Below are 25,314 nucleotides of genomic sequence, written 5' to 3' on the forward strand. Positions count from 1 at the left end.
TTTCTATATTCCTGTGACTGTGCTTGACCTTTCCCCAACTGGCTGCTGAGAGCAATTATAATGCCCTTGTAGGTCAAACCCTTGCATACAGATACAGCCAAAGTAAATAAGAGTAAATTATTTTTGAATAGCACAAGGTTTTGTTGAAGAATGGTTTGTTTCAACATGTAACCAAGCCCCAGATTGGCAGCCCATTATTTCTCTTTACCTGCCAATGGGTGGAGGTAGATCTCTCCAGCCTGATTGACAAATGAAATTCCATCATAGCCATCCGCTGTGATCCCATCAGCTAAAGACGCATCTCCACCTGAAAGAGGTGCACAGAAAGAAAGACAGAAACTCACACTTATTAGATATACAGTTGCTTAGCTACACTTCCCACTAAAGGTGTCATGGCCTTGTCTCAGTGGTAGCATTCTTACCTCTGGGTCAGAATACCACTCCAGGGATTTGATCATATAATCTAGGCTGATGGAATGCTGCATTGTTGAAGGTGTCATCTTTCAGATTAGATATTGAAGTGAGGCCCTGTCTACCCTATCAGGTAGATATAAAAGATCCTGTAGCATTATTTCAAAGAAGAGCAGGGGAGTTCTCCCTGGTGTCCTGGTCAATATTTATCCCTCAACTAACATTACTAAAAGACATTGCTGTTTGTGGCAACTTGCTGTGCACATATTGGCTACCTCGTTTTGAAGTGACTAGACCTCAAAAGTATTTAATTGGTTGTGAAGCATTTTGGGACATCCTGAGGTCTTGAAACGTGCTATAGTCTTTCTGTTCCTTATTGTACATTTATATAGCCTGTTAGCTTCACACTTGCAGTTGGGCTTCTTCCCACTCGGCCTCAGATAACCCCAAAAAATCAATGCCCTAATTATCGGGAAATTTCGTCTGGACAAGCAAAGGGAAGCTTGCCTGTGTAATTTGATGATAGACCTGGTGGTTTTACTAGGTACCTTCTGACATCTAAGTCCAAAGTTTTCAAGGACCTGTCAGCTTCCGGTTTTATTGAAATTACCTGGTATATGTTTACCAGCCCATGGGAAGGATCAGATCCAGCGAAACTAACCCTATGAAGAACAGATACTGGGACAAAACAGGGAATGGGACTGACGGGTTTGCTCTACAGAGAGCCGGCAAGGACTCGATAGGCCGAATGGCCTCTTTCTGTGTCGTAGTGACTCAATGACTTACAGGCAGGCAGGTGTGCAGGAGGATTCTGATCATTTCTGGAAAAGTATAAAACCAACAGACCAATTATGCGACCTTCCTCACAGCTGGAGAGCCATTTACTGTTCTAAATCCGAGCCTCTACTCTGAAGCAGAGACAGAAACAGGAAAAGAAGTATTCCGACCCATCATTGAATAGTATTAATGAGGAAGGAGGTTGTACTTATCACAGTTGAAAGGAACTGGTCTGAACTGAAACGACCTTTAATTTACTGGTGGCTGTCATGTTACTTGCTAAACTGATACTACAGCATTATTGTTTATAATGAACAGAAATATTAGCATTGTACAACTCAACCTGTTGCAGGTTTTTTAAAATCTTAGACACCTGAATTTCATCCCAGGTTATTCTCATTCATGGTTCAATGGTGTTGTCTGGTTTACAAAATGGCTGTGCATATTGGCAAGGAACTAAATAATCCCTCAACATATGCCAGGCATCATATTCCCTGTTTTATGTGGGATACTAAAGTAAGTGGCACTTAACTTGACCTCAGGTCCAAACAGTGTGACCGAAACCAGGATAAAGACAGACAGTCCCATTCGTTACTGTCACTGGGGTTGTCCAAAATGGCTGTCAGCTTTACAAGAGTAAACTGGGGGGCTGTTGGGATAGGGACAACCAACATAGTTGTGAATCATTCTTTTGTAGATTTCGGAAGAAAGAATAATGCATCTTAAAGGTTGAGAGCAAGCAGAGATGGGAAAACATTATAGATCCCTCTGTCTTAATGTACAACTCAATAGCATCCTAATGATTAGTGAATATAAATGATATACAATGGTTCTGACAAATGGTCACCAACCTGAAACATTAACTCTGCTTCTCTCTCCACAGATGCTGCCCGACCTGCTGTGTATAGCCAGCACTTTCTGTTTTATTTCAGATTTTGAGCATTTGCAGTATTTTGCTTTGCTTTACAATATGATTGGCCAGGACTTACCTCTGTATCCACCACCTCCTCCTCCTGATGTGCAAGCCCCACCACCCCCTCCAAAGCCTCCATGCGTTGCCCACTTCAGCTTGTTCAGAGCCTGGGGACATGCACTGCCCCCATTAGCGCCTTCCATGAGAGACTTTCCTGCCCAGGGATACTTGGTGATGTCATTCCAACCTCCGCCTCCACCTGCAGGTCAGAAGTTACAACCAATTAAATTAGACTGAAGAGATATAGACTACCTTATAGACAGTATTTGTCTAATTTATCTACCTCAATCAAGTCTATCTTCATTCTCTTTGTTCAGATGTGTCCTGGAAACTAAGCAGCTGAATAGTCGCCTCCCACCGCAAAGACAGTGAGTTTCCTTCCCAGAATATGACTGACTTGCAGTAGTGTCAATTTCAGGGAAACCCTATATATTCGAGCGATACTAGCTTCAGGATCAGCCATTACTCAAATTTCACTGCCTCAGAATTACAGACAATTTTACATCATACAGACAGGCCTTTCAGCTCAACTGGCCTACGGCGATGTTTATGCTCCACAGCAGCCTCCTCCCATCCTACTTCATCTCAACCTATCAGCACAACCATCTATTCCTTTCTCCTTCATGCATTTATCTAGTTGTCTATTAAGTGCACCTATGCTATTCACCTCATTTCTCCATGTGTTAGCAAGTTCCATATTCTAACTACTCTCTGCGTAAAGAGCTTCCTCCTAAATTTCCTGTTAGATTTATTACTGACTAGCTTATATTTATCGCCCCTAGTTTTGGATTCCCTCCAAAATGGAAGCAATACCTCTCGTCTACCCTGTAGTCTACTCTACTGAATATAGGAACAGGAGTAGGCCATTCAGCCCTTTGAGTCTGTTCCACCATTCAATTAGATCATGACTGGTCTTCATCTCGACTCCATCCACTGCTTTCCTTCTGTAACCCTTAATACCCATGCCTCTTAAGAATCTATGTATCTCAGTTTTGACATTTTCAAGGCAGCGTTCTTGGGGCTGGGAAATAAATGTGGCTTTGCCAGTGTAACTCACATCCCAAGAACAAATGCCTGCAACTCCAATGCAATTGGGAGATGTCTCCCTCGGTGTACCGGACAGTGGATCAGAGAACAACCATCAAAACCCGTCTGAGGCCAGCAGGTTAGGTAGGTTTTCAATTGAAAGGCAGTGACTGTCAGGCAGGTGCACCTGAACTATTCATGCTAGCTACATAAAAGTAAATCTGTTCCTTTTCTCTCAGGCTGTTTTTGAAAAGCATGCCACAAGAGTTTCAGTGGACCATCACTAAACAAGAGACTACAATGATTTACTTACTGTAACCATATCAATTTTTATCTTGCCCCACTGAGAACTCTAGGCACCTGGTCAAAGAAGATTACAAGTCACTTTTTTCCTCCACTAACCTGCAGCCCCTATTTGGCCATTGAATCCAGGCACTGATGTGTCATTTTCATACTGTTCCACCACCAGATCATCCATTATGGCATCTGGGTCCTCCAAATATGCTTTTCCGCCCCCGCCTGCGGCAATCAGCAGTGGCACTGAAACCCCATTCTCCACCTGTATAGAAAAACATAATTCAACCACAGCAAATAACTAGTTTTATTCTGTACTTTGGACTGCAAAAGTGTTCTTAACGGGGTTCGTTTCATATGTACTGAAATCCACTGAATCCTCCCGCTCTCCATAAAAGGCAATCTTTTGCCCCATCCCCTGAAGGCCTTTCTGAACTATGGGGTATTAATCGCAATAACCTTCATGCCTTGCTCACATCTTGGTCCAAGTGATTGCTACTTGTAGCTGTGGCTCAGTGGCAGCACTCTTGCCTCTGAGTCAGAAGGTTGGCATTCCAGAGACTTGAGCCCAGTGCAGTAGTGAGGGAGTTAGTTTGGATGTTAAACCTAGACCTCATCTGACCTCTCAGGTGGACAGTATAGATCCCACAGCATCATTTTGAAGAAGTACAGGGAATCCTGGCCGACATATATCCCTCAAGTCTCATTGCTGCTGATGGGACCTTGCTGTGTGCAAATTGGCTGTCATGTTTCCTACATTACAAAGTAATTCATTAGTTGTAAAGTACTTTGGGACATCCTGAGGTTGTGATAGGTGCTTTATAATCTGCATGTCTTTCTCTCTCCTTCAATTGGTCCAATGAGCAAGCACTACTTGATGTCCCAGTTGGAGTACATAGTACGTGACAGAGTGACGCCGAACATCAAGGGCAAGATTTTACTGCAGCTTTCGGGACCCTGAATGTTGGGACGAAATGGGGGTCCCGAGTCCACGCTTTCCAGGAGTGAGATCAGCTCAGCAATTTTACCAGAGGCATCCTCGTAATTGGCCACCTCCGGGCTTGCTGTTCAATTAAGGAGTGTGGGGGGGGGGGGGGGTGCAGGGGTTCGGGGGCTCCCAATGCTGCTGGCCCAATCAAAAGACCAGCAGCTCTAGAGCCTCTGCAGCTCCTCCAAGAGAGGTGGTGCTGCTGAGGCGGCTCAGGGCCTGCAAGGGCACCTCAAAATGGAGACGCCCTTGGAGAAATCAGTTTAAAAAATAGGTTCTGAAGGGGAAGTTCCTCGGGGGTGGGGGTGTGGGGGAAGTGTTATGTCTGCGGGAACAGCATTGTCTTCATGGGACTGCTTCAATGTGCCATTGAGCTTTTGGCTCCGATGGTCGCCCAGGCTACCACAGACAGGCCACCTCCATTGAACTGGCAAACTCCCCACATGGCTAGAGGTCACTCTGCTGACAGCAAAATGCCCAAAGAATTGGCCCTAATTGAGTTCTTAAATATTTAAATATGCTGCCTGCCTCCGCAGTGAGGACAATTGATCTGGGTCCCAGCTGGGAAGCTTCTCTGGCAGTGGGAATGTGTCGGGGAGCTGTCCTGCGCAGCTCCCTGCCATTTTGTCATTCCCATCATGAGGGGGCCGGTTAAATTCTGTCCCCTTCCAGCATCTTATAAAGTGGAAATGCATGTGTGTGAAGACACACAGTTGTATATCTCAGAACAGAACTTCTATACCTTGAAGATATATGTTGCTCCGCCACCTCCACCTCCACCTCCTGCCCATTCTGACATGGCATTGTTAGCATTGTATTCATCTTCGATGATGGAAGATTCTCCCAAGCAGATCTTCTGAGTCATGGCATCTTTCTAAAGAGAGAAACAGAGATGCTACTAACTTCTAGACTTCTCTAGACATGCTGCAGCCATTCTGTAGACAGTAGTTTATTTTGCTTAATATACACATTTCAGGGGAAGGTGGATAAGCACATGAGGAATAGGAACTGAATGATATGGTGCTAGGTTATGCTCGTGTCGAGCATAATATTGGCGTGGATTAGTTGGGCTGAATGGCCTGTTTCTGTGCTGCAGATTCTGTGTAATTCTATTCCGTATAAAAGGTTGATTTGTAGGAATAGATTTGAGGATAGGCTTGAAGATCAATAGACTTGTCCTATCATCCCACATTATCTGAGAAAACAGTGTAAAGCTGTGGCTGAAAAGGTGTCCACCAATCACAGCTGAGTGTAGTTTTTATTGGCCAGACTGGTACCTGACATGCACAGAAACCCATCTCCATCTTAAAGAGTCTCCAGACCAAGTTGTTGAAAAAAGCACACAGAAAGAGTTTCTGTTTGCTTCATATGGTGATGAAAGTGCTAAAGGAAAAATTGCATTACCATAACAAACCAGCACCAGAGAAGTGATTTGGGCATATACGCTGCATGTCAAAAACTTAACTTCAAATATGAAAAGTTCCAATATTCATCATGAATCTCTATCTACTCTGTCTGGACCTCTCATGATTTTGAACACCTCTATCAAATCTCCTCTCAATCTTCCTTCTCTTCTCTAAGGAGAACAGTCCCAGCTTCTCCAATCTATCCATGTAACTGAAGACCCTCATCCCTGGAAGCATTCTCGTGAATCTTTTCTGTACCTTCTCCAATGCCTTCACATCCTTCCGAAAGTGTGGTGCCCAGAACTGGACACAACACTCCAGTTGAGGCTGAAGCAGTTTTATGAAGATTCACCATAGCTTCCTGCTTTTGTACTCTATGCCTCTATTTATAAAGCCCAGGATCCCATGTGCCTTTTTAAACACTTTCTCAACCTGTCCTGCCACCTTCAACGATTTGTACACATATACTCCCCAGGTGTCTGTTCCTGCACCTCCTTTAGAATTGTACCCTTTAGAGTCAATTATGGTACAGAAGGAAGCCATTCGGCCCATCGTGTCCATGCCGGCTCTCTGCAGAGCTATCCAATCAGTCCCACTCCCCCACTCGATTCCCGTATCTCTGCGAGTTTATTTTCTTCAAGTGTTCATCCAATTTCCTTTTGAAATCATCGATTGTCTCCGTTTCCACCACCCTCAGGGACAAAGTGTTCCAGGTCATTACCACTCATTGTGTAAAAAAAGTTCTTCCTCACATTCCCCCTGCATCTCTTCCCAAAGCCTTCAATCTGTGTCTCCTAGACCTTGCACCATCAATTAATGGGAAACGTTTCTCCTTGTCTAACTATCTAAGCTTGGCACAAGCAATTAATTGCCTGAAGTCATGGCTTTTGCCCTTCTGAGGCAGGTTGCTCCCCCTCCAAGAGCTACTGGCCTATCAGAGGGCTGGCAGCTCTTCAGTCCCAACAGCGCCACCGGGAGCGGTGGCCACTTCTGGAACTGCAGCAGGCCTCAGACTCACACAGTGATGGAGACAAGAGAAGGTAAGTTGGGTTGGGGGCTTGGCGGGTCCAATCAGCCAGGCCCCGGCGAGGGGCAGGGGTGATTGATCATGGGGGCAGGGGGAGGTCTTCCAGAGCTGGAAGCCTGTGCCACTGGGGAGGCTCTCCTTGGGGCATAGGGTGGCCAATCAGGAGGGATCTACCCCTCCCAGCCCGCAAGGAGGCCGCCAGGTTTTACTGGGCAGCCTCGCCAGGTGGTGCAGTGCCCTACCTGTGGCGCCCGGGAAGAGGCCCTTAAGTAGCCATTGGCCCACCACTTTCCCCGCCACTGGTAAAACTGGAGACGGTTAAGTGATGGGCATAGCACTCCCCGCCATGCCAGCCTAATCCCAGGGGTTGTAGGGGTTAGGATGTGGCATGCACCGCCTGAAAGGTTGGTGGAGGCAGAATCAATAATGGCTTTCAAAAGAGAATTGGATAAGTACCTGAAGGGAAAAAATCTGCAGTGCGACGGGGAAAGGATGAGGGGAGTGTGAGTAGTTAAATTGCTCTAGCAAACAGCTGGAACCGGCTCGATGAGCCGAATGGCCTCCTTGTGTGCCGTATCCATTCTATGACTTAATGAGCAATGTGGCAAGGTATACTAACTTCTGCCCTCCAGTCAAGAGGGCAAGGCAACAAGACACATTTGCCTATAAAATGTAGTTCTGAATCAAGAAAGGTGCATGATTCAAGTCTAGTGTCCCAAATGGTATAATCCCCTTATCCTCTGGCCCTCGATACATACACTGTGTGAGTCAAGCACCCACTTGCTTGCTTCACCCCTGTGCTGTGACACACAAGATTTGGAAGATGTTCCACATACCCCTGGGCAGGCATCTTCTCCTTGCTGTCCAACTAGGATATAAAGAAGATCATCCTTCTCCAGATGTAAGATGGCTGAAATGAAAATTCCATGTGATCTCTTATTGCTGTTCCGGGCTCCTTTGCCTCCAGCGGCTCCATAAGCGGACACCCTAGAGAAATGGGATTGGTGAGACATGCTGAACTCAGAGCAGAGACCAAACATTGAAAGATCTATTCGAATTAGAGCTGGGGCTAAAGAGAGAGGGATCAACTAGGATCAAGAGCATGGACTAAACAGTAAGGGATCTACGGGCATTAAAGCTGGGACTAAGATATGAAGGACCAACTGGAATCAGAGCTGGGACAAATCAGAATTAAGGATATACTCAACTCAGATTTGGAACTAAACAGGGAGGGATCTACTGAAATCAGAACTAGATCTACACAGACTTAGGGATATACTGAAATCAGAACTGGGACTAGACAGAAAAGTCTACTGATATCAGACCTGGTACTAATTAGCATTGGGGATCTACTTAAATCAGATCTAGGAGCAAATAATGGAGGATCTACTGAAATCAGACCTAGACAAAATAGAAAGGGTTCTACTGGCCTGGATTTCACATTCTCGGCAGCGGCCATAAACTATAGCAGTACACACATGTGGATCACTCTTCGCAGAACCGCTGCGATATTAAATGCGGCAGCACATTTAAATGGCTGGGGTGGACCACGTCCCATTGTTCCCGCCCCTCCCCCCCACCAATGACGTAGACCGGGTGGGCGGTCCGTCCCCGGCAATGGTGTCCGACGCACTGTGCAGGTGCCAACACCATTTTTAAAGGGCTTCCAGCCCTTACATGTAATTTATATTTTTAAAGGAATAGGCATTTTGGATTTAATCTAAACAATTAAAGAAATGTTTCTATCCCCTCTCCCACCTCCCCAATATCCATTTAGATCATTCCTTGCCCTCTCACCCCCTCCAAAATACTTACCTTGTGTACCTGACCTTTCCCCTGCAAAGTTCATTAATTTTAACCTTCAACCCCTTCCCACCATCCCCTCCACCAACCAGAATAGTTTTACCCCGCTCCCCCGCCACACTGAAATACTTACTTGCTCCCCCCTCCCCACCAGTGTCCCGCATCAATGTGGCAATGGAATGGATGCCAGGAGCGGGTAAGTATTTAATTTAATAATTTGCATTTTTTTGGCTATGTTAATGATGTTCCCGTTGCCCAGCTTCACGGGGGTGCGGGGGGGGGGGGGGGGGTTGCGGAGGTGGAGAATGCATGAGGCCTTGCCACTGCTGGCGATATGGGGTGGGCCTTCCTAGCATCGAGGCCCATGGCAGGCCTCTCCAGGAGGCATTTTCTGGGTCCCCCTAACGCAACCGCCGATGTCGGGGGGCCTGTAAAATCCAGCCAACTGAAACTGTTCTTATACTGTGCTACTGGCTGTGGCTCCCTATACCTGAGTGTCTCAGAGTTGCTGTAACCAAAAGATGTTAGCTTGGATTCATGAAGACCAATGGTCACCGATTTGGATGACCCCTGCCCCCTGCCCCAGATCAGTTTAGATGGTTACTGATTCAGGATGTCTTCATCTCCTGTGCTAACTTTAAAGAAGAGTCAGAGGTTTACGCTTACACATATTTGCTAGTGGCTGGGATCTGCCAAGTCTGGATGCCCTTGAGTGGCCCTTCTGATTGTAGACCCACAGAGACGTTTGTGTGGCGGTAGGCATTGTCACACTGGGCCTGAGTGGGGCCTTTTGGGCCACTAGCTCCACAAGATGTAAACCACCAAATCACATCAGAGTAGTCTGCAAAGAAAAAAAATACATTATTTTGTAAGACGTAACGTCAAGCAACCATTCCTGATTGAGTACGTTGCAGGGCTGACTAGGCACCTGACCAAAACCTAGATACTTCTCATAACCAAACACGAGAGGAGAGGTTAACTTGTTGCTCGCAAACCATTAGCAATACTGTTCTTGACCCTCTCCCAAGAGGTGCCTCCTGAATGGCCCAGTGGGAAACTTCTCCGGTTATTGCTCCAGCACACCTTATCCCCACACATTCAGCACCTCCAAACAGATCTATGACCCATCATATCATTGTGTTATTGAGTTCTTAACACAAACGTACCAGACACTCTGAGGATGAATGGTAAGTTGAATGAAGAGTTCTTTATTACAGAATACAGAATTACAGGAGGGCTCTGAGACACAGGCGCTATCTGTTGACTTACAGTTCTCCAACTACTGTATCACTTGTTGGCTTGCATCACTTCCTGTGATGATGTATACGATACTATTTACATATTCAGCAGTATGTTAACTACTACTCAAGCAGTTAAAGCAATATCACAACATTCCCTTTCAAGATTAGTGACTTTACTGTCTGCACCATCCTTTCTGACAGTTTGATCTTGGATAGTGTGGAGATGATGTAATGTGATTTACAGACCACTTTGCGCACATGTCTTGGAATGGCACTGTGGACCATTATCCAACACTATCTCCTCTGTGGAACCAAAAAAAATGAAAATTGCACTCATTGTGTTTGCTATGGATGCACCTGATGTATCCCTCAGTTGGTGAATGATAGGAAATTTGGAGAAGTAGTCAGTAATCAGTAAGAAGTCATCACCTCTGACAGTAAATAAGTCAATGCTATTCTTGACCATGGATGTGATGGAACATCATGAGGATGAAGTGGTTCTTTGTGTTGACTCGGTTGATGCTCCCGACATGCATCGCACATCCTCACTGCTCGTTTTATGTTGTTATTGATCCCTGGCCAATAAACTGTCTCACATGAAAGTCCTTGATCTTTCAATACCCTTGTGACCTTAATGTAATCGTGTAAGGATATCCTGATGAAGCATTTTGGGTATCAGCATTTGTCTACCTTTGAAAATTACACCATTTAGATATCCCTAATTCGTCAGGATATGGCCAAAAGGTTCTGAAATCTGTGGGAATCTATTCCATTGTATCCGGCCATCCATTGATGATGAGCTGCCATAATGTCCTTGGGACAGAATCTTTGGAAGTCTCTTCTTGAAGCTCTTCGCGTTTTTACTGTCCAAATCACATTAGATCAATATTGTATACATCTAGTTCCATATCTACTTCGTCTATTTGCACATTTAATGGTATATCTTCTTGTTTCTTGGGGTTGGGTAATCTGCTCAGTGTGTCAGATGTAACCATGAGGTTTGTAGATTTAGATCGAGCTTCACAATCGTATCCCTGTACCTTTGGAGTCAAGGTGGCACGCTGGTGAGTGGTTTTTACCAATTCATTGACAATGGTTTGTGATCGGTCTCAACAACAAAGTGTTTGCCAAATAGGTACGTATGGAATCTGGTGACACTGAATACGAATGCCAATGTTTTTCATTTTATGTTTGAATAGTTCGTCTGAGTGGGTGACAAGATTTTGGAGCCAAACGCAATTGGTCAACCTTCCTGTAACAGATATACTCCGAGACCCTTTCGTGAAGCATTTGCTTCAAATGTAGTTTCTTTCCTTGGGTTGTAATATTGTAAACATGCTTCAGCAGAAAGTGACTGTTTTAATGCTACTGATCTTCATGCCACAACAATAGCATTTCTTTCTTGAGAAGTTTAGATTAGATTAGAATATTACAGCGCAGTACAGGCCCTTCGGCCCTCGATGTTGCGCCGAGCTGTGAAACCATCTGACCTACACTATTCCATTTTCATCCATGTGTCTATCCAATGTCCACTTAAATGCCCTTAAAGTTGGCTAATCTACTACTGCTGCAGGCAGGGCATTCCACGCCCTTACTACTCTCTGAGTAAAGAAACTACCTCTCACATCTGTCCTATATCTATCACCCCTCAACTTGAAGCTATGTCCCCTCGTGTTTGCCATCACCATCCGAGGAAAAAGACGCTCACTATCCACCCTATCTAACCCTCTGATTATCTTATATGTCTCTATTAAGTCACCTCTCCTCCTCCTTCTCTCCAACGAAAACAACCTCAAGTCCCTCAGCCTTTCCTCGTAAGACCTTCCCTCCATACCAGGCAACATCCTAGTAAATCTCCTCTGCACCCTTTCCATAGCTTCCACATCCTTCCTATAATGCGGTGACCAGAACTGCACGCAATGCTCCAGGTGCGGTCTCACCAGAGTTTTGTACAGCTGCAGCATGACCTCGTGGCTCCGAAACTCGACCCCCCTACTAATAAAAGCTAACACACCATATTCCTTCTTAACAGCCCTATTAACCTGGTTAGCAAGCTTCAGGGATTTATGCACCTGGACACCAAGATCTCTCTGTTCATCTACACTGACAAGAATCTTCCCATTAGCCCAGTACTCTGCATTCCTGTTACTCCTTCCAAAGTGAATCACCTCACACTTTTCCGCATTAAACTGCATTTGCCATCTCTCAGCCCAGCTCTGCAGCCTATCTATGTCTCTCTGTACCCTACAACATCCTTCGGCACTATCCACAACTCCACCGACCTTAGTGTCATCTGCAAATTTACTAACCCACCCTTCTACACCCTCTTCCAGGTCATTTATAAAAATGACAAACAGCAGTGACCCCAAAACAGATCCTTGCGGTACACCACTAGTAACTAAACTCCAGGATGAACATTTGCCATCAACCACCACCCTCTGTCTTCTTTCAGCTAGCCAATTTCTGATCCAAAGCTCTAAATCACCTTCAACCCCATACTTCCGTATTTTCTGCAATAGCCTACCGTGGGGAACCTTATCAAACGCCTTACTGAAATCCATATACACCACATCCACTGCTTTACCCTCATCCACCTGTTTGGTCACCTTCTCGAAAAACTCAATAAGGTTTGTGAGGCACGACCTACCAGTCACAAAACCGTGCTGACTATCTCTAATGTACTTATTCTTTTCAAGATGATTATAAATCCTGTCTCTTATAACCTTTTCCAACATTTTACCCACAACCGAAATAAGGCTCACAGGTCTATAATTACCAGGGCTGTCTCTACTCCCCTTCTTGAACAAGGGGACAACATTTGCAATCCTCCAGTCTTCCGGCACTATTCCTGTCGACAATGACGACATAAAGATCAAGGACAAAGGCTCTGCAATCTCCTCCCTAGCTTCCCAGAGAATCCTAGGATAAATCCCATCTGGCCCAGGGGACTTATCTATTTTCACACTTTCCAAAATTGCTAACACCTCCTCCTTGTGAACCTCAATCCCATCTAGCCTAGTAGGCTGAATCTCAGTATTCTCAACAACATTTTCTTTCTCTACTGTAAATACTGACGCAAAATATTCATTTAACACTTCCCCTATCTCCTCTGATTCCACACACAACTTCCCACTACTATCCTTGATTGGCCCTAATCTAACTCTAGTCATTCTTTTATTCCTGATATACCTATAGAAAGCCTTAGGGTTTTCCCTGATCCGATCCACCAATGACTTCTCGTGTCCTCTCCTTGCTCTTCTTAGCTCTCCCTTTAGATCCTTCCTGGCTAGCTTGTAGCTCTCAAGCGCCCTAACTGAGCCTTCACGTCTCATCCTAACATAAGCCTTCTTCTTCCTCTTGACAAGCGCTTCAACTTCTTTAGTAAACCACGGCTCCCTCACACGACAACTTCCTCCCTGCCTCACAGGTACATACTTATCAAGGACACACAGTAGCTGCTCCTTGAATAAGCTCCACATTTCGATTGTTCCCATCCCCTGCAGTTTCCTTCCCCATCCTACGCATCCTAAATCTTGCCTAATCGCATCATAATTTCCTTTCCCCCAGTTATAATTCTTGCCCTGCGGTATATACCTGTCCCTGCCCATCGCTAAGGTAAACCTAACCGAATTGTGATCACTGTCACCAAAGTGCTCACCTACATCTAAATCTAACACCTGGCCGGGTTCATTTCCCAGTACCAAATCCAATGTGGCATCGCCCCTGGTTGGCCTGTCTACATACTGTGTCAGAAAACCCTCCTGCACACACTGGACAAAAACTGACCCATCTAAAGTACTCGAACTATAGTATTTCCAGTCGATATTTGGAAAGTTAAAGTCCCCCATAACAACTACCCTGTTACTCTCACCCCTGTCGAGAATCATCTTCGCTATCCTTTCCTCTACATCTCTGGAACTATTCGGAGGTCTATAAAAGACTCCCAACAGGGTAACCTCACCTCTCCTGTTTCTAACCTCAGCCCATACTACCTCAGTAGACGAGTCCTCAAACGTCCTTTCTGTCGCTGTAATACTCTCCTTGATTAACAATGCCACACCCCCCCCTCTTTTACCATCTTCTCTGTTCTTACTGAAACATCTAAATCCCGGAATCTGCAACATCCATTCCTGCCCCTGCTCTACCCATGTCTCCGAAATGGCCACTACATCGAGATCCCAGGTACCAACCCATGCTGCAAGCTCACCCACCTTATTCCGGATGCTCCTGGCGTTGAAATAGACACACTTTAAACCAGGTTCTTGCTTGCCAGTGCCCTCTTGCGTCCTTGTAACCATATCCCTGACCTCACTACTCTCAACATCCTGTACACTGGCACTACAATTTGGGTTCCCATTCCCCTGCTGAATTAGTTTAAACCCCCCCGAAGAGCACTAGCAAACCTCCCCCCCAGGATATTGGTACCCCTCTGGTTCAGGTGAAGACCATCCTGTTTGTAGAGGTCCCACCTACCCCAGAAAGAGCCCCAATTATCCAGGAAACCAAATCCCTCCCTCCTGCACCATCCCTGCAGCCACGTGTTCAACTCCTCTCTCTCCCTATTCCTCGCTTCGCTATCACGTGGCACGGGCAACAACCCAGAGATAACAACTCTGTTTGTTCTTGCTCTAAGCTTCCACCCTAGCTCCCTAAATTTCTGTCTTAAATCCCCATCTCTCTTCCTACCTATGTTGTTGGTGCCTATGTGGACCACGACTTGGGGCTGCTCCCCCTCCCCATTAAGGATCCCAAAAACACGATCCGAGACATCACGAACCCTGGCACCTGGGAGGCAACATACCAACCGTGAGTCTCTCTCGTTCCCACAGAACCTCCTATCTGTTCCCCTAACTATGGAGTCCCCAACGACTAATGTTCTGCTCCTCTTCCCCCTTCCCTTCTGAGCAACAGGGACAGACTCTGTGCCAGATATCTGTACCCCATTGCTTACCCCTGGTAAGTCGTCCCCCGCAACAGTATCCAAAACGGTATACCTGTTGTTGAGGGAAACAGCCACAGGGGATCCCTGCACTGCCTGCTGGTTCCCTCTCCTTCCCCTGACGGTAACCCATCTACCTACTTCTTTTACCTGAGGTGTGACTACCTCCCCATAACTCCTCTCAATAACCTCCTCCGCCTCCTGAATGATCCGAAGTTCATCCAGCTCCAGCTCCAGTTCCCTAACGCAGTTCTCGAGGAGCTGGAGTTGGGTGCACTTCCCACAGATGCAGTCAGCAGGGACACTCTTGGCGACCCTTACCTCCCACATTCTGCAGGAGGAACATACAACTGCCTTAATCTCCATTCCCACTATTCCAAATTCCCAACAAATCTACTGAAAAACCAAAAAAACAAAAAGTCAAAACTTGTTAGGTTAGCAATCCAACGGACAGAACTTCCCAAATAAAAAGCTTACCTTATCAACACACCAGAGTCCTTTTTTTTTGGTTAGAGGAGGAAGGTGGGTGGGAGACACTACACGTGTAGTGTCTCGGGTACAGCCACCACACAAATATATACCTTTTTCCTTACCCAGCAGTCCCCTGGTCCTCCGAAAACAAAAGGGAATTCACTTTTAAACTTACGCTGAAATTGACTTCCCAGCTGTAAGCCCGTTCACGCACCTCCGTTGCTATCCAAGCTGCAGTCATCGAAACTAAAAGAAAGAGATTCTAAACCACACAAATATGCAGTGATGATGCTTCCTCAGAGAAATTAGAGATTTAGGGTACGAAAAGTTAAACAAACCCAAACACTGCTGTAAATCTTCTTTGTCTTGAGGAGTAGGCATTGATTGTACATCCTCAACTTTACTGGGATCCAGTCATATTCCAGTGTCAGGGTAGATTGAACTGAAAAAGTTAATGTGATTTGCATTGATAGAATACATTTTGCTATGAAACACGAGACCTTCTCTTCTATCCATCTCCGTTAGAATGTGAAGATTCTTGTCATACTCTTCCTTGGTACTTCCCATGACTGCTATGTCATCCGCAATGCAAACACAGCCAGGAACACTCTCAGTAATGTGATCCATGTGCTGTTGGAACAGGTCTTGACTCACTGACTGACCAAATGGTAACCGTAGAAAGCAATACCTCACAAATAGTGTTCTGAAAGTTGTTAGTTCCTGTGAATCTTCGGAAAGGTGGACTGACCACTATCCATGTTTCGTGTCAAATTATAAGAAAAATTTGGCTCTCACAAATCTTAGATTTGGTTCTTCTAAAGTAGGAATTTTGTGCGGACATCTTTTGAGTGCTCAGTTCAATCTTCTGGGATTTAGGCATACCCTAATGATGCCATTTTTCCTCATTACAGTGGTTATAGAGCTACACCAATTACTGTATTGATGAACACGGTGAATAATCCATTGTTGTTCACCAGGTCAAGCTCAGTTTACCAAACGCAGATTGGGTGACCGCTTTGCAGAACACCTCCGCTAAGTCCACAAGCATGACCCCAAGCTCCCGGTTGATTGCCATTTTAATTCACCACCCTGCTCCCATGCCAACATTTCTGTTCTTGGCCTGCGGTCGTGTTCCAGTGAACCTCAATGCAAGCTCGAGGAACAGCACCTCATCTTCCGAGTAGGCACTCTACAGCCTTCTGGACTTATTATTGAGTTCAACAATTTCAGAGCATGACTACCATTTTATTTTTTAACCATGGGCCTGTCTTAAACATGTTTTTCAGGTTTTGTTATTGGACAGAGCTGTTCATATTCTGCCATTAACAATCTCTCTGGACTAATGCTCTGTCTTTTAATACAACTATTAGCACTCCCTTTGCCTTTGCTCTGTGACATCTTTGTCATTTAATCTCTCCTGCCGTCTGCCCTATCACATACCTTCCCTTTTGTTCTTCACCCTCCCCCTTTTCACTTGCTCAAAGCAATTTCTAACCTTTGCCAGTTCTGATGAAAGGTCACAGATCTGAAACATTCTGTTTTTATTTCAGATTTCCAGCATCCGCAGTACTTTGCTTTTATTTCAGCTTTTAGCTTGTCCTTTATGTGGACACTGCACTCCCGTGGTGGATCTATGGAGGGACCTGCACCGTTTGTCAGATGAAGCACACAAACTCCTATAAAACTGCCCACGGTGTCAAATCTATCCGAGTACTTCTGTTGCAGATTCTGAATGGACTCAATGGGATCACATTTGCCTTGCCTATATAGTATTGGTGCTTTACTGATCTCATGAATCATCACAATCCAGAGTTCACTGCATGCTGGTAGTCCTGCTACTGCTCGACCGCTGGTGTCAACAACATAGAAGACTTGTGGTGATTATGCAGAACCTCTACATCTGCACTTCAATGTCAATGCTTCCATGCAGCAGATTGGTGAACCATTATATGCAGTGAGTCTAGCTCTTGTTGGCTGTAACATAGAATCCCACTTTGCTAGGTACCTTTGAGTATCACAGTGGTAAAATGTTGGGGCTTGTCCCAGTATCTATCTTCAGGCATAGCTTGTGTTTGCCACTGTTGTGAGGACATATAATTTTGACGGTAGTGAAGGATTCCAGTTGTGTGATTGCATACATTTGATGTGTGACTGTTACTGTGCAGAAAGCCTGTTCACTTTCAGTGCCTCCTTTGCTGTCCAGGTCTTTGCTGACCTCATGGACGTGCCTGTGCTTAAACTGGTGTTTGGTGATCTCTTTTTTTGTTCTTACCATTGCTGGTGTCCGTGTCTTATTAAGCTGTGGCTTGCTGTGGCTTCTGACTGCTTCTTCACTGCCAGATTTTAGACACAGTCTTGCCCAGTGTCCCTTTAGATCACACACCTTGCAGGAATCTCTGAATGTAGGATAGCTATGTGGCTGATGCATTAGACTGCACTTGCTGCACGCCTTGCCCTGTTGAGGTGCCTTAGATACCTCAGCTATGGTAGTTGCTGAACCAAGCGCTTGTATATATTGCCTGCTTGAACCTATGGCTTCATATTTTCTGCCATCTTTGAGGAGAAGGTCAAGAAGTTTCTTTTGCCATGCCTCCATTGGAGTTCATGCGATTACCAGCTCCACTATCCTCTGAGAGTTCTGTGTCTGAGAAATCACAGTCTTTCCCTTTTACCCGGCATCTATGGACAAACTAGTCAATAGTTTCTCTGGACTGTTGTCTAGAGGCCATCAGTTCAAGTTGATGGATCCTGAAGTTGACCTTGACATTCAGTTGGTCTTCCAGCATTGTCCACAGTTTAGATGGGTCTCTCTGGTCTGCTTCTGACAGTCCAGATGTGTTGATGTGATGGAGACCTTCATTGCCAAATGCAATCTTTATTTTAATTTCTTGCTTGTCAAATTCTGTGACTGCAAGATCCAAAAAGCATAACTCCACCCACTGTTTAAAGAGTTGGAATTTATGAAGGATATCTAGAACCTTCCAATTCATCACTGGGCATTTTGTGGTCATGGTGTCAAAACTTCTTGCTTACACGAATTCTTTTGCCAGAGCCTTTCCGTTACTTATTTTCTTTGAGTAGCTTTCCTTGAAGAAAAAAACAATGCAGGTCTGCTGCGTCTGCAGCGTTGGATTTCTGGCATGTGGCTGCAGCACAGGCTTTCAGCCTTTGCTCGGGGAGACTTGGCCATGAAGCTCTTTTGGCAGGAATATGACACGCAATGGCGGTGCTGACTTGCAGCCCTGACTTGAACTGACTCTCTTTTCTTTTCCTGAGCCAGATTCTGCCCAAATACTGCCTTTCCTGCTGACCAGTGTTCAAATAAATTACACCCTTTGTTTACTCACACTCTCCCAGAGTACTGATTTTTGAGGGTGGTCTTCGAATCTGACCCTATATTGCACTGCCGCTGCTTCCTCCAGTTATCTTCAGTGTTGTCCCAGGCTTTTATGGCTTTATACGGGAGAAGCCATTGTCCACAATATCACTCTTGTGATTGCCATCGCCATCTTCAGCACCTCTGCATCATTGCTATCCTATTGTGTTCCGCTGCCACCATATTGCGTTATTGAGTTCTCAACACAAACATACCAAATGCTCTGAGGATGAATGGTAAGTTGAACGTAGGGTTCTTTATTACTGAATACATAATTGCAGGATAACTAAGATACACGTGCTAACTGTTGATTAACACTGCTCCAACTACTGTATCACATGTTGGCTTGCATCACTTCCTGTGATGATGCTTACTAAAGTATTTACATATTCAGCAGTATGCTAGCTCGTACTCAAGCAGTTAAAGCAATATCACAACGATCATGACATAATGCATTGGTGTGCCAATTCATCAAATCATTACACAGTGTGGTGGTTTCAATCAATTTAAGGTCACAGGGATCATTGTTCATTGACAGTTCCTCAGGTTGACTTGAGGTAACAATTTTTTATGTGCTTTAAGCTACTACTTGTCCATTAACTAGTTCCTATCTCCTGAGTTGTAATTTGTTGCTCTTTTATGATGCAATCAAATGCTAATAAGGCACAAATGTTGCATAAGATTTAAAAAGTGATATCAGTTCTAGATGTAAAACATTAGGTATGCAGATGTTGAAACCCTAATCCATTCCTTCATCACCTCTAGCTTGGCTATTCCAATGTTCTCCTGGACAGCCACCTTTCTATCACCGTACATGAACTTGAGCTCATCCAAAACTCTGCTGTCTATGTCCTAACTTGTTCTCCCATCACCCCTTTTTCGCTGAACTACATTGGCTCTCGATCCAGCATTGCCTCAATCCTTGTTTGCAAATCCCTCCATGGCATCGCCTCTCCTTCCCTACAATCCTGCAAGATCTCTGTGTGGCTCCAAATTCTGTCCTCTTGTGCATCTCCAATTTTAATTAGTCTACCATTAGTTACCATACTTTCAAATTCCTGGGTCCTAAGTTCTGGAATTCCCTCCCTAAACCTCTGTCTCTCTACCTCTTTCCTCCTTTAAGATGCTCATTAAAACCTACCTATTTGACCATGCTTTTGGTCATCTGTCCTAATATCTCCTATGTGATAAAGCTCTGTGACACACCCTGGGACACTTTACAATGTTAAATGTGCAACATAAATGCAAGCTGTTATTGTTGTTAATGTTGCCCTGCAGTACAGGCTAAGGAGGAGATGTACTGCAGTGCCATTGCTGACAGAAGGGTATAATTATAGAGTGAGAAGCTTACAGATGTAAAGTCATACACCATAGAAGGAGGCCATTTGGCCTGTCATTCCTAGGCCGGCTCTTTGAAAGAGCTATCCAGTTAGTCCCACTGCCCTACTCTTTTCCCATAGCCCTGCAACTATTCCCCCTTCAAGTATATATCTAATTCCGTTTTGAAGATGTAGGTTCCATTATAAACGTGGACATGTGCATTTATAATGGAAATAAACAAATAAGTAAAGAGATTTAAAACAGGACCTCCTGCCCCCGTCATTTAACCCCACTGCACCTGAAAACAGCACTTGGCCTTGATGCAATGCCCAGAAGGATGGTCTGATAATAGCTTAAAGATCTTGGGGTGGAATTTAGACTTTATCCTGTACCCTTAGTACAAAATGGTTTATGCTGTAGGTTGTTGGAAGTGTGAGCTGATAACGGCATGGTGAGAGCATGAGAGTATCTGAGGCTTTGGTGAATGATGGGACCAAAAGTCTATCTCCTTAAGCAATTAGAATTAAACAAGGACTGAGGAGGGTGATTTAGAATGGGTGAATTCAATATTAAATCAGGTATAGTAGAAAAGAGATAGAAAGGAAAGTATGAAAAAAATCTACATTTAAAATTTGAGTTTCTTTAAGATCTCCTAAAGCATTTCACAACTTTTAATTGTTTACTTTCTGGTCTAGAGAGGTTGATTGGCAGTCATTAACAATTATCACGCTGTTAAAAGGGTACTTCAGCTGCTAATTACCAGACTGAATTTTCTATGGCGAGTTTAATGGGCAATTAATGTGCAAATGCAGCAACTTCATGAAACTTCACAGGGAGGTTGAGGCCAGATGCCGGTTTCATGAAGCTAGTGGCAGAGTGGTGCAAATCAGCCGGCAACCTGTGGCAATTTGCAATTCATGGAGTATCTCTTCCTCGCCACAAGTTACAGGCTGATTTCCACATTAATAACTGTGCGACATTCAGACATGGTTACTTTTTCAGTAAATTCTGGAACCTTATGTCTACCACACTTCTTGTCAATCATCACATTACATATATTCCTCATTCACATTTATGATGGAAACCGCCTATGTAAAGTTGTCACGCTATAACTTTATCCTGTAGGAAAATGAACCAAATATATTATATAAACAACTTACGTTTGTATAGCACCATTAACATAGTAAAACATCCCAAGCTGCTTCAAAGAAATAGACATTAGGACAGATCAAAGAGTTGGTTTTAAGGAATGTTTTAAAGGAGGAGGGAGAGGCAGAGAGGGTTAGGGAGGGAATTCCAGAGTTTAGGGCATAGACAGCTGAAGGCACAATGGGTGGGGGGGGGGGGGGGGGGGGGTGGCAATGGGAGTGGGGTAACCACAAGAGGCCAGAATTGGAGAAGTGCAGAGATCTTGCAAAATTGTAGGACTGGAGGAGGTTATAGAGGTAGGGAGGTGTGAAGTCATAGAGGAATTTGAAATGAATGAGAATTTTAAATTTGAGTCATTGGTGGACCAGGAGCCAATGTATCTCAGTGCGCAAAGAGCTGATGAGTGAGCAGGACATGGTGTGAGTTAGTATATGGGCAGTAGGTACCATATAATGCATTACAGGTAAACTAATTGTGCAAATGTTTTTCAATCCTTTTACCTGATGGCGCAACCTCCGGCACAGGGAAGAGAAATGGCAGCTCTTCAACTTGATGCAATGAGTCATCTTCCAAAGCCACTGGTTCAGTTTCTGTGTGGGCAACAAAGGCAGATTAGTACAGAATATTCAGCAGAATAATAGACCCATGGTGGTGGCGGCTTGACACTTTACAGTACCAATGCATGACTGCCATGTGTGATGACCACAAGCCAATATGCTGAGCCCTCCCCATATCAAAAGTATGTCAGCATGGGAACATAGGAACAGGCCATTCATCCCATCAAGCCCTTTCTGCCACTCAGTCTGATCATGGTTGATTTGTATCTTAACTTCAAATTACAAGTGTTAATTCCATTAGTGAATCCTTGTTAAGCCTCATTAAAGAAGAAATACTGAATAGGAATTGCTTTAATAGCACTGTTAATGGGTTGCATACCCACAGAATTGCAAATGGAGCTGTCTAGGTGCTGTGGTACTGAGCCATACCTACTGTAGGATTCCTGGTTTGATCTGTGCTGAGTTAACTGATCTTATATAGAATTACGTAGAACGTACAGCACAGATATAGGACATACATCCTAACCAGTCTATGCTGGCGTTTATGCTCTACCCGAAATGCCTTCCACCCTTTTTATCTCACCCTTCCACCTTTTCCTTTTATTCCTTTCTCCCTCGTGTGTTTATCTAGCTTTCCTTAAAGGCATCTATGCTATCTGCCTCAACTACTCCATGTGACACTGAGTTACACATTCTAATTGCTCTCTGGGTAAAGAGGTTTCTCCTGAATTCCCTGTTGGATTTATTGGTGATGATCTTATATTTATAGCCCCTAGTTTTGGATTCCACACAAGTGGAAATATTTTCTCTATGTTTACCTTATCAAACCCTTTCAGAATCTCAAAGTTTTATATATTTGGTTCTGTATGCTGCCACTGTATAGAGTCAAACTACAGAGGTTCTTAGACCGCAGTGTTTAAACATTCATCTTTATTATATAGTAACTATATACACTCCACACTAGCCTGTGTGTCTCCTTTAAAAGCCATGCTGTAACTGTTCTCGAGTTTCTCTCACATGATCTCTTACCTCATCCTGGTGGGTGATAATCTTTACATTCTCTCAAGATTAACCCTTTGATACCCTTATGCTACATCTCGCCCAAGTCTACATCCCAATATATATTTACGTACATTCACTTTTTTTGTTTACATGTTACCCCATCTCCCTTCAAGTTTCTGACTTCATAGATTCAACATATCACAAGACTTCACAACTCTCCCTGATCTTGTTGGCTTCAGATATGGAAGATAAGTAGTCTTTCTCGGATCCCTTATTTCTTGACTTGGATGACCTTGGTTGAGGTTTGTAGCATTCGGTGCTTTTTGAATTTTCGCTTCATCATCTGAGTCGTCTAAATGCAGATTGACGTCTTTGATGTAAAGGACTAAGATTCCTTCTATTTCTCCGTATAGAACCTTCTTGAGTTTGTAGTAGATAAGATCACTATTGATTCTCATCTTTCTGGAGAATTACCCCTTTTCTATTCTGGTTTCGTACCCATACCTTTTGCCCTTCTGACAACTCTGGTAGGTTTCTTCTGTTATAAATATGGGTCTGTTTGTTTCAATATGACTTTTCTTTGTCTTGTACTTTGATAATCCTTGCTTTGCAATCCTACAAGTAATTTCTTGTGCAGAATTGGAAGTTGTGTTTGAAGTTTTCTTCCCATTAAGAGTTCTGATGGCATTAATCCACACAATAATGCAGTGTGTCAGTAGTGCTAATTGGAAATATTGATTTTTCATCAACGTAGTTTTAATGTTTCTGACTGCTCGCTCAGCTTCTCCATTTGATCTTGGATACTTAGGAGAGCTGGTTAGGTGAACAAATCCACATTCCTCTGTAAAGTGTGTGAAGCAATCATTTGCAAATTTTGGTCCATGATCAGATACTATATGATCAGGTATACCATGTATTGCGAAAGCTTCTTATTTATTTATTTTATTTATTTAGAGATACAGCACTGAAACAGGCCCTTCGGCCCACCGAGTCTGTGCCGACCAAGAACCACCCATTTATACTAACCCTACAGTAATCCCATATTCCCTACCACCTACCTACACTAGGGGCAATTTACAATGGCCAATTTACCTATCACCTGCAAGTCTTTGGCTGTGGGAGGAAACCGGAGCACCCGGCGAAAACCCACGCAGACACAGGGAGAACTTGCACACTCCACACAGGCAGTACCCAGAATTGAACCCGGGTACCTGGAGCTGTAAGACTGCGGTGCTAACCACTGCACCACTGTGCTGCCCTTGTAAAACTCTGATGACTGCTTCAGTTGTTGTGTACATCTGCTTAACGTGGATCCATCTTGAGAAGTAATCAACTATAACTAGATAGCATCTTCCCTCAAAGAAGAATAAATCCATCGCCAACCTTCCCACGGTTTAGTTAGAATTGGGTTGAAATTAGTGGTTCTCTTTGATCTTGTCTGTGTACCGAACAATTTTGTTGGACTTGCTTCTTCCCAAGTTCTCTGTCCATGTAGCACTCCTATAGGAACTTGCTGTTTGTTTTTTTATATAGGCTTCTGGTAGGGACTTTCTTTCAGCAGTTCATTATTTGTTTACACAGCTGCCTATTGGAATTGACAGAGCTGTTTGATTAAACAATTTTAGGATTTTCCCCCTTGCTTTTTTTTGAGCTAGTCTTTATTTACCTTGTTCAATCTTGACTGCTTTAATGATTTTTTTTCCCAGCCTGGCTGCGTTAATGGAAATTCTGCTGTGTTCGGGGGCTTTGCCGTGCTATTTTTTCTCTTCCCTATCAGACATTTTTTTTTCAGTTCGTGCACTTTTCAGGGTTTTCCCCATTTTTTTCGCTTTTGATCACATGGAGCCTTTAGAAAATTAATCTTTAAATTTCTCTTTCTCGCTCTGGTAGCCTTTGAATGGCACGGTGGGCTGTGCTGTGTTGTGCGGATTCTCTCCGCATTGTGCTGGCTCTCTGGCGGAATCTGGAATCTCTGCAGTGCTCAGGTGAGGTTGGGGGACTCTCTCTCTGTCCTGGCTCCTGGATTCTTCTTGTTTATCTTCTTCAACTTTCTTTATAATATGAAGGTCAATACAAGCTCTTCTACGTAAGAGTGAGAACTCCTGATTGCTTAGGACATAGAGTGTTTCTAATATCTGCTTTCCATTATATTGAAGTGTTGCTTGTAATTTCCCCTTTACTTCAAGTACAACACTTCCTGGGCCATGTAACTGAGTTTCTGTTGGTTGCAGAACATGTGTGGAAAGCCACAGCTCTTTGTCTTCGGATACCCCACAATCAACATCCTGGGGGTTACCATTCAGCAGAAACGTAACTGGACCAGCCGTATAAATACTGTAGCTACAAGATCTTCAACCGGCATGTAAATATTAAGCGGGTAGTAAGAGGTAGAGAAGGGCCTATTGGGGACAAAGAGGTTAATATATGCTTAGAGGCACAGGGCAAGGTTAGAATACTTAATGAGTACTTTGTATTGGTATTTACTAAGGAACAGGAATCTGACAAAATATCAGTTGAAGCGGAGAGAGTAGTGGCAATGGATAGGGTGAAAATT

General features: G+C 44.1%; 1 protein-coding gene across 1 annotated transcript in view; it reads right to left on the reverse strand.

The window, feature by feature from the left end:
- Positions 1-25,314, reverse strand: part of ltk (leukocyte receptor tyrosine kinase) — a 136,879-nt gene that overhangs the window by 98,995 nt on the left and 12,570 nt on the right. The window contains exons 3-9 of the mRNA XM_068038177.1: positions 21,702-21,791; positions 9,372-9,546; positions 7,739-7,889; positions 5,212-5,343; positions 3,590-3,746; positions 2,178-2,360; positions 209-307 (exon numbers count right to left, since the gene is read on the reverse strand). Coding sequence (XP_067894278.1) covers positions 209-307; positions 2,178-2,360; positions 3,590-3,746; positions 5,212-5,343; positions 7,739-7,889; positions 9,372-9,546; positions 21,702-21,791 — 987 coding nt within the window. The remainder of the gene's footprint in view (positions 1-208; positions 308-2,177; positions 2,361-3,589; positions 3,747-5,211; positions 5,344-7,738; positions 7,890-9,371; positions 9,547-21,701; positions 21,792-25,314) is intronic.

The sequence above is a fragment of the Heterodontus francisci genome, chromosome 9 (assembly GCF_036365525.1).
Source record: "Heterodontus francisci isolate sHetFra1 chromosome 9, sHetFra1.hap1, whole genome shotgun sequence".
Taxonomy (NCBI): Eukaryota; Metazoa; Chordata; class Chondrichthyes; order Heterodontiformes; family Heterodontidae; genus Heterodontus; species Heterodontus francisci.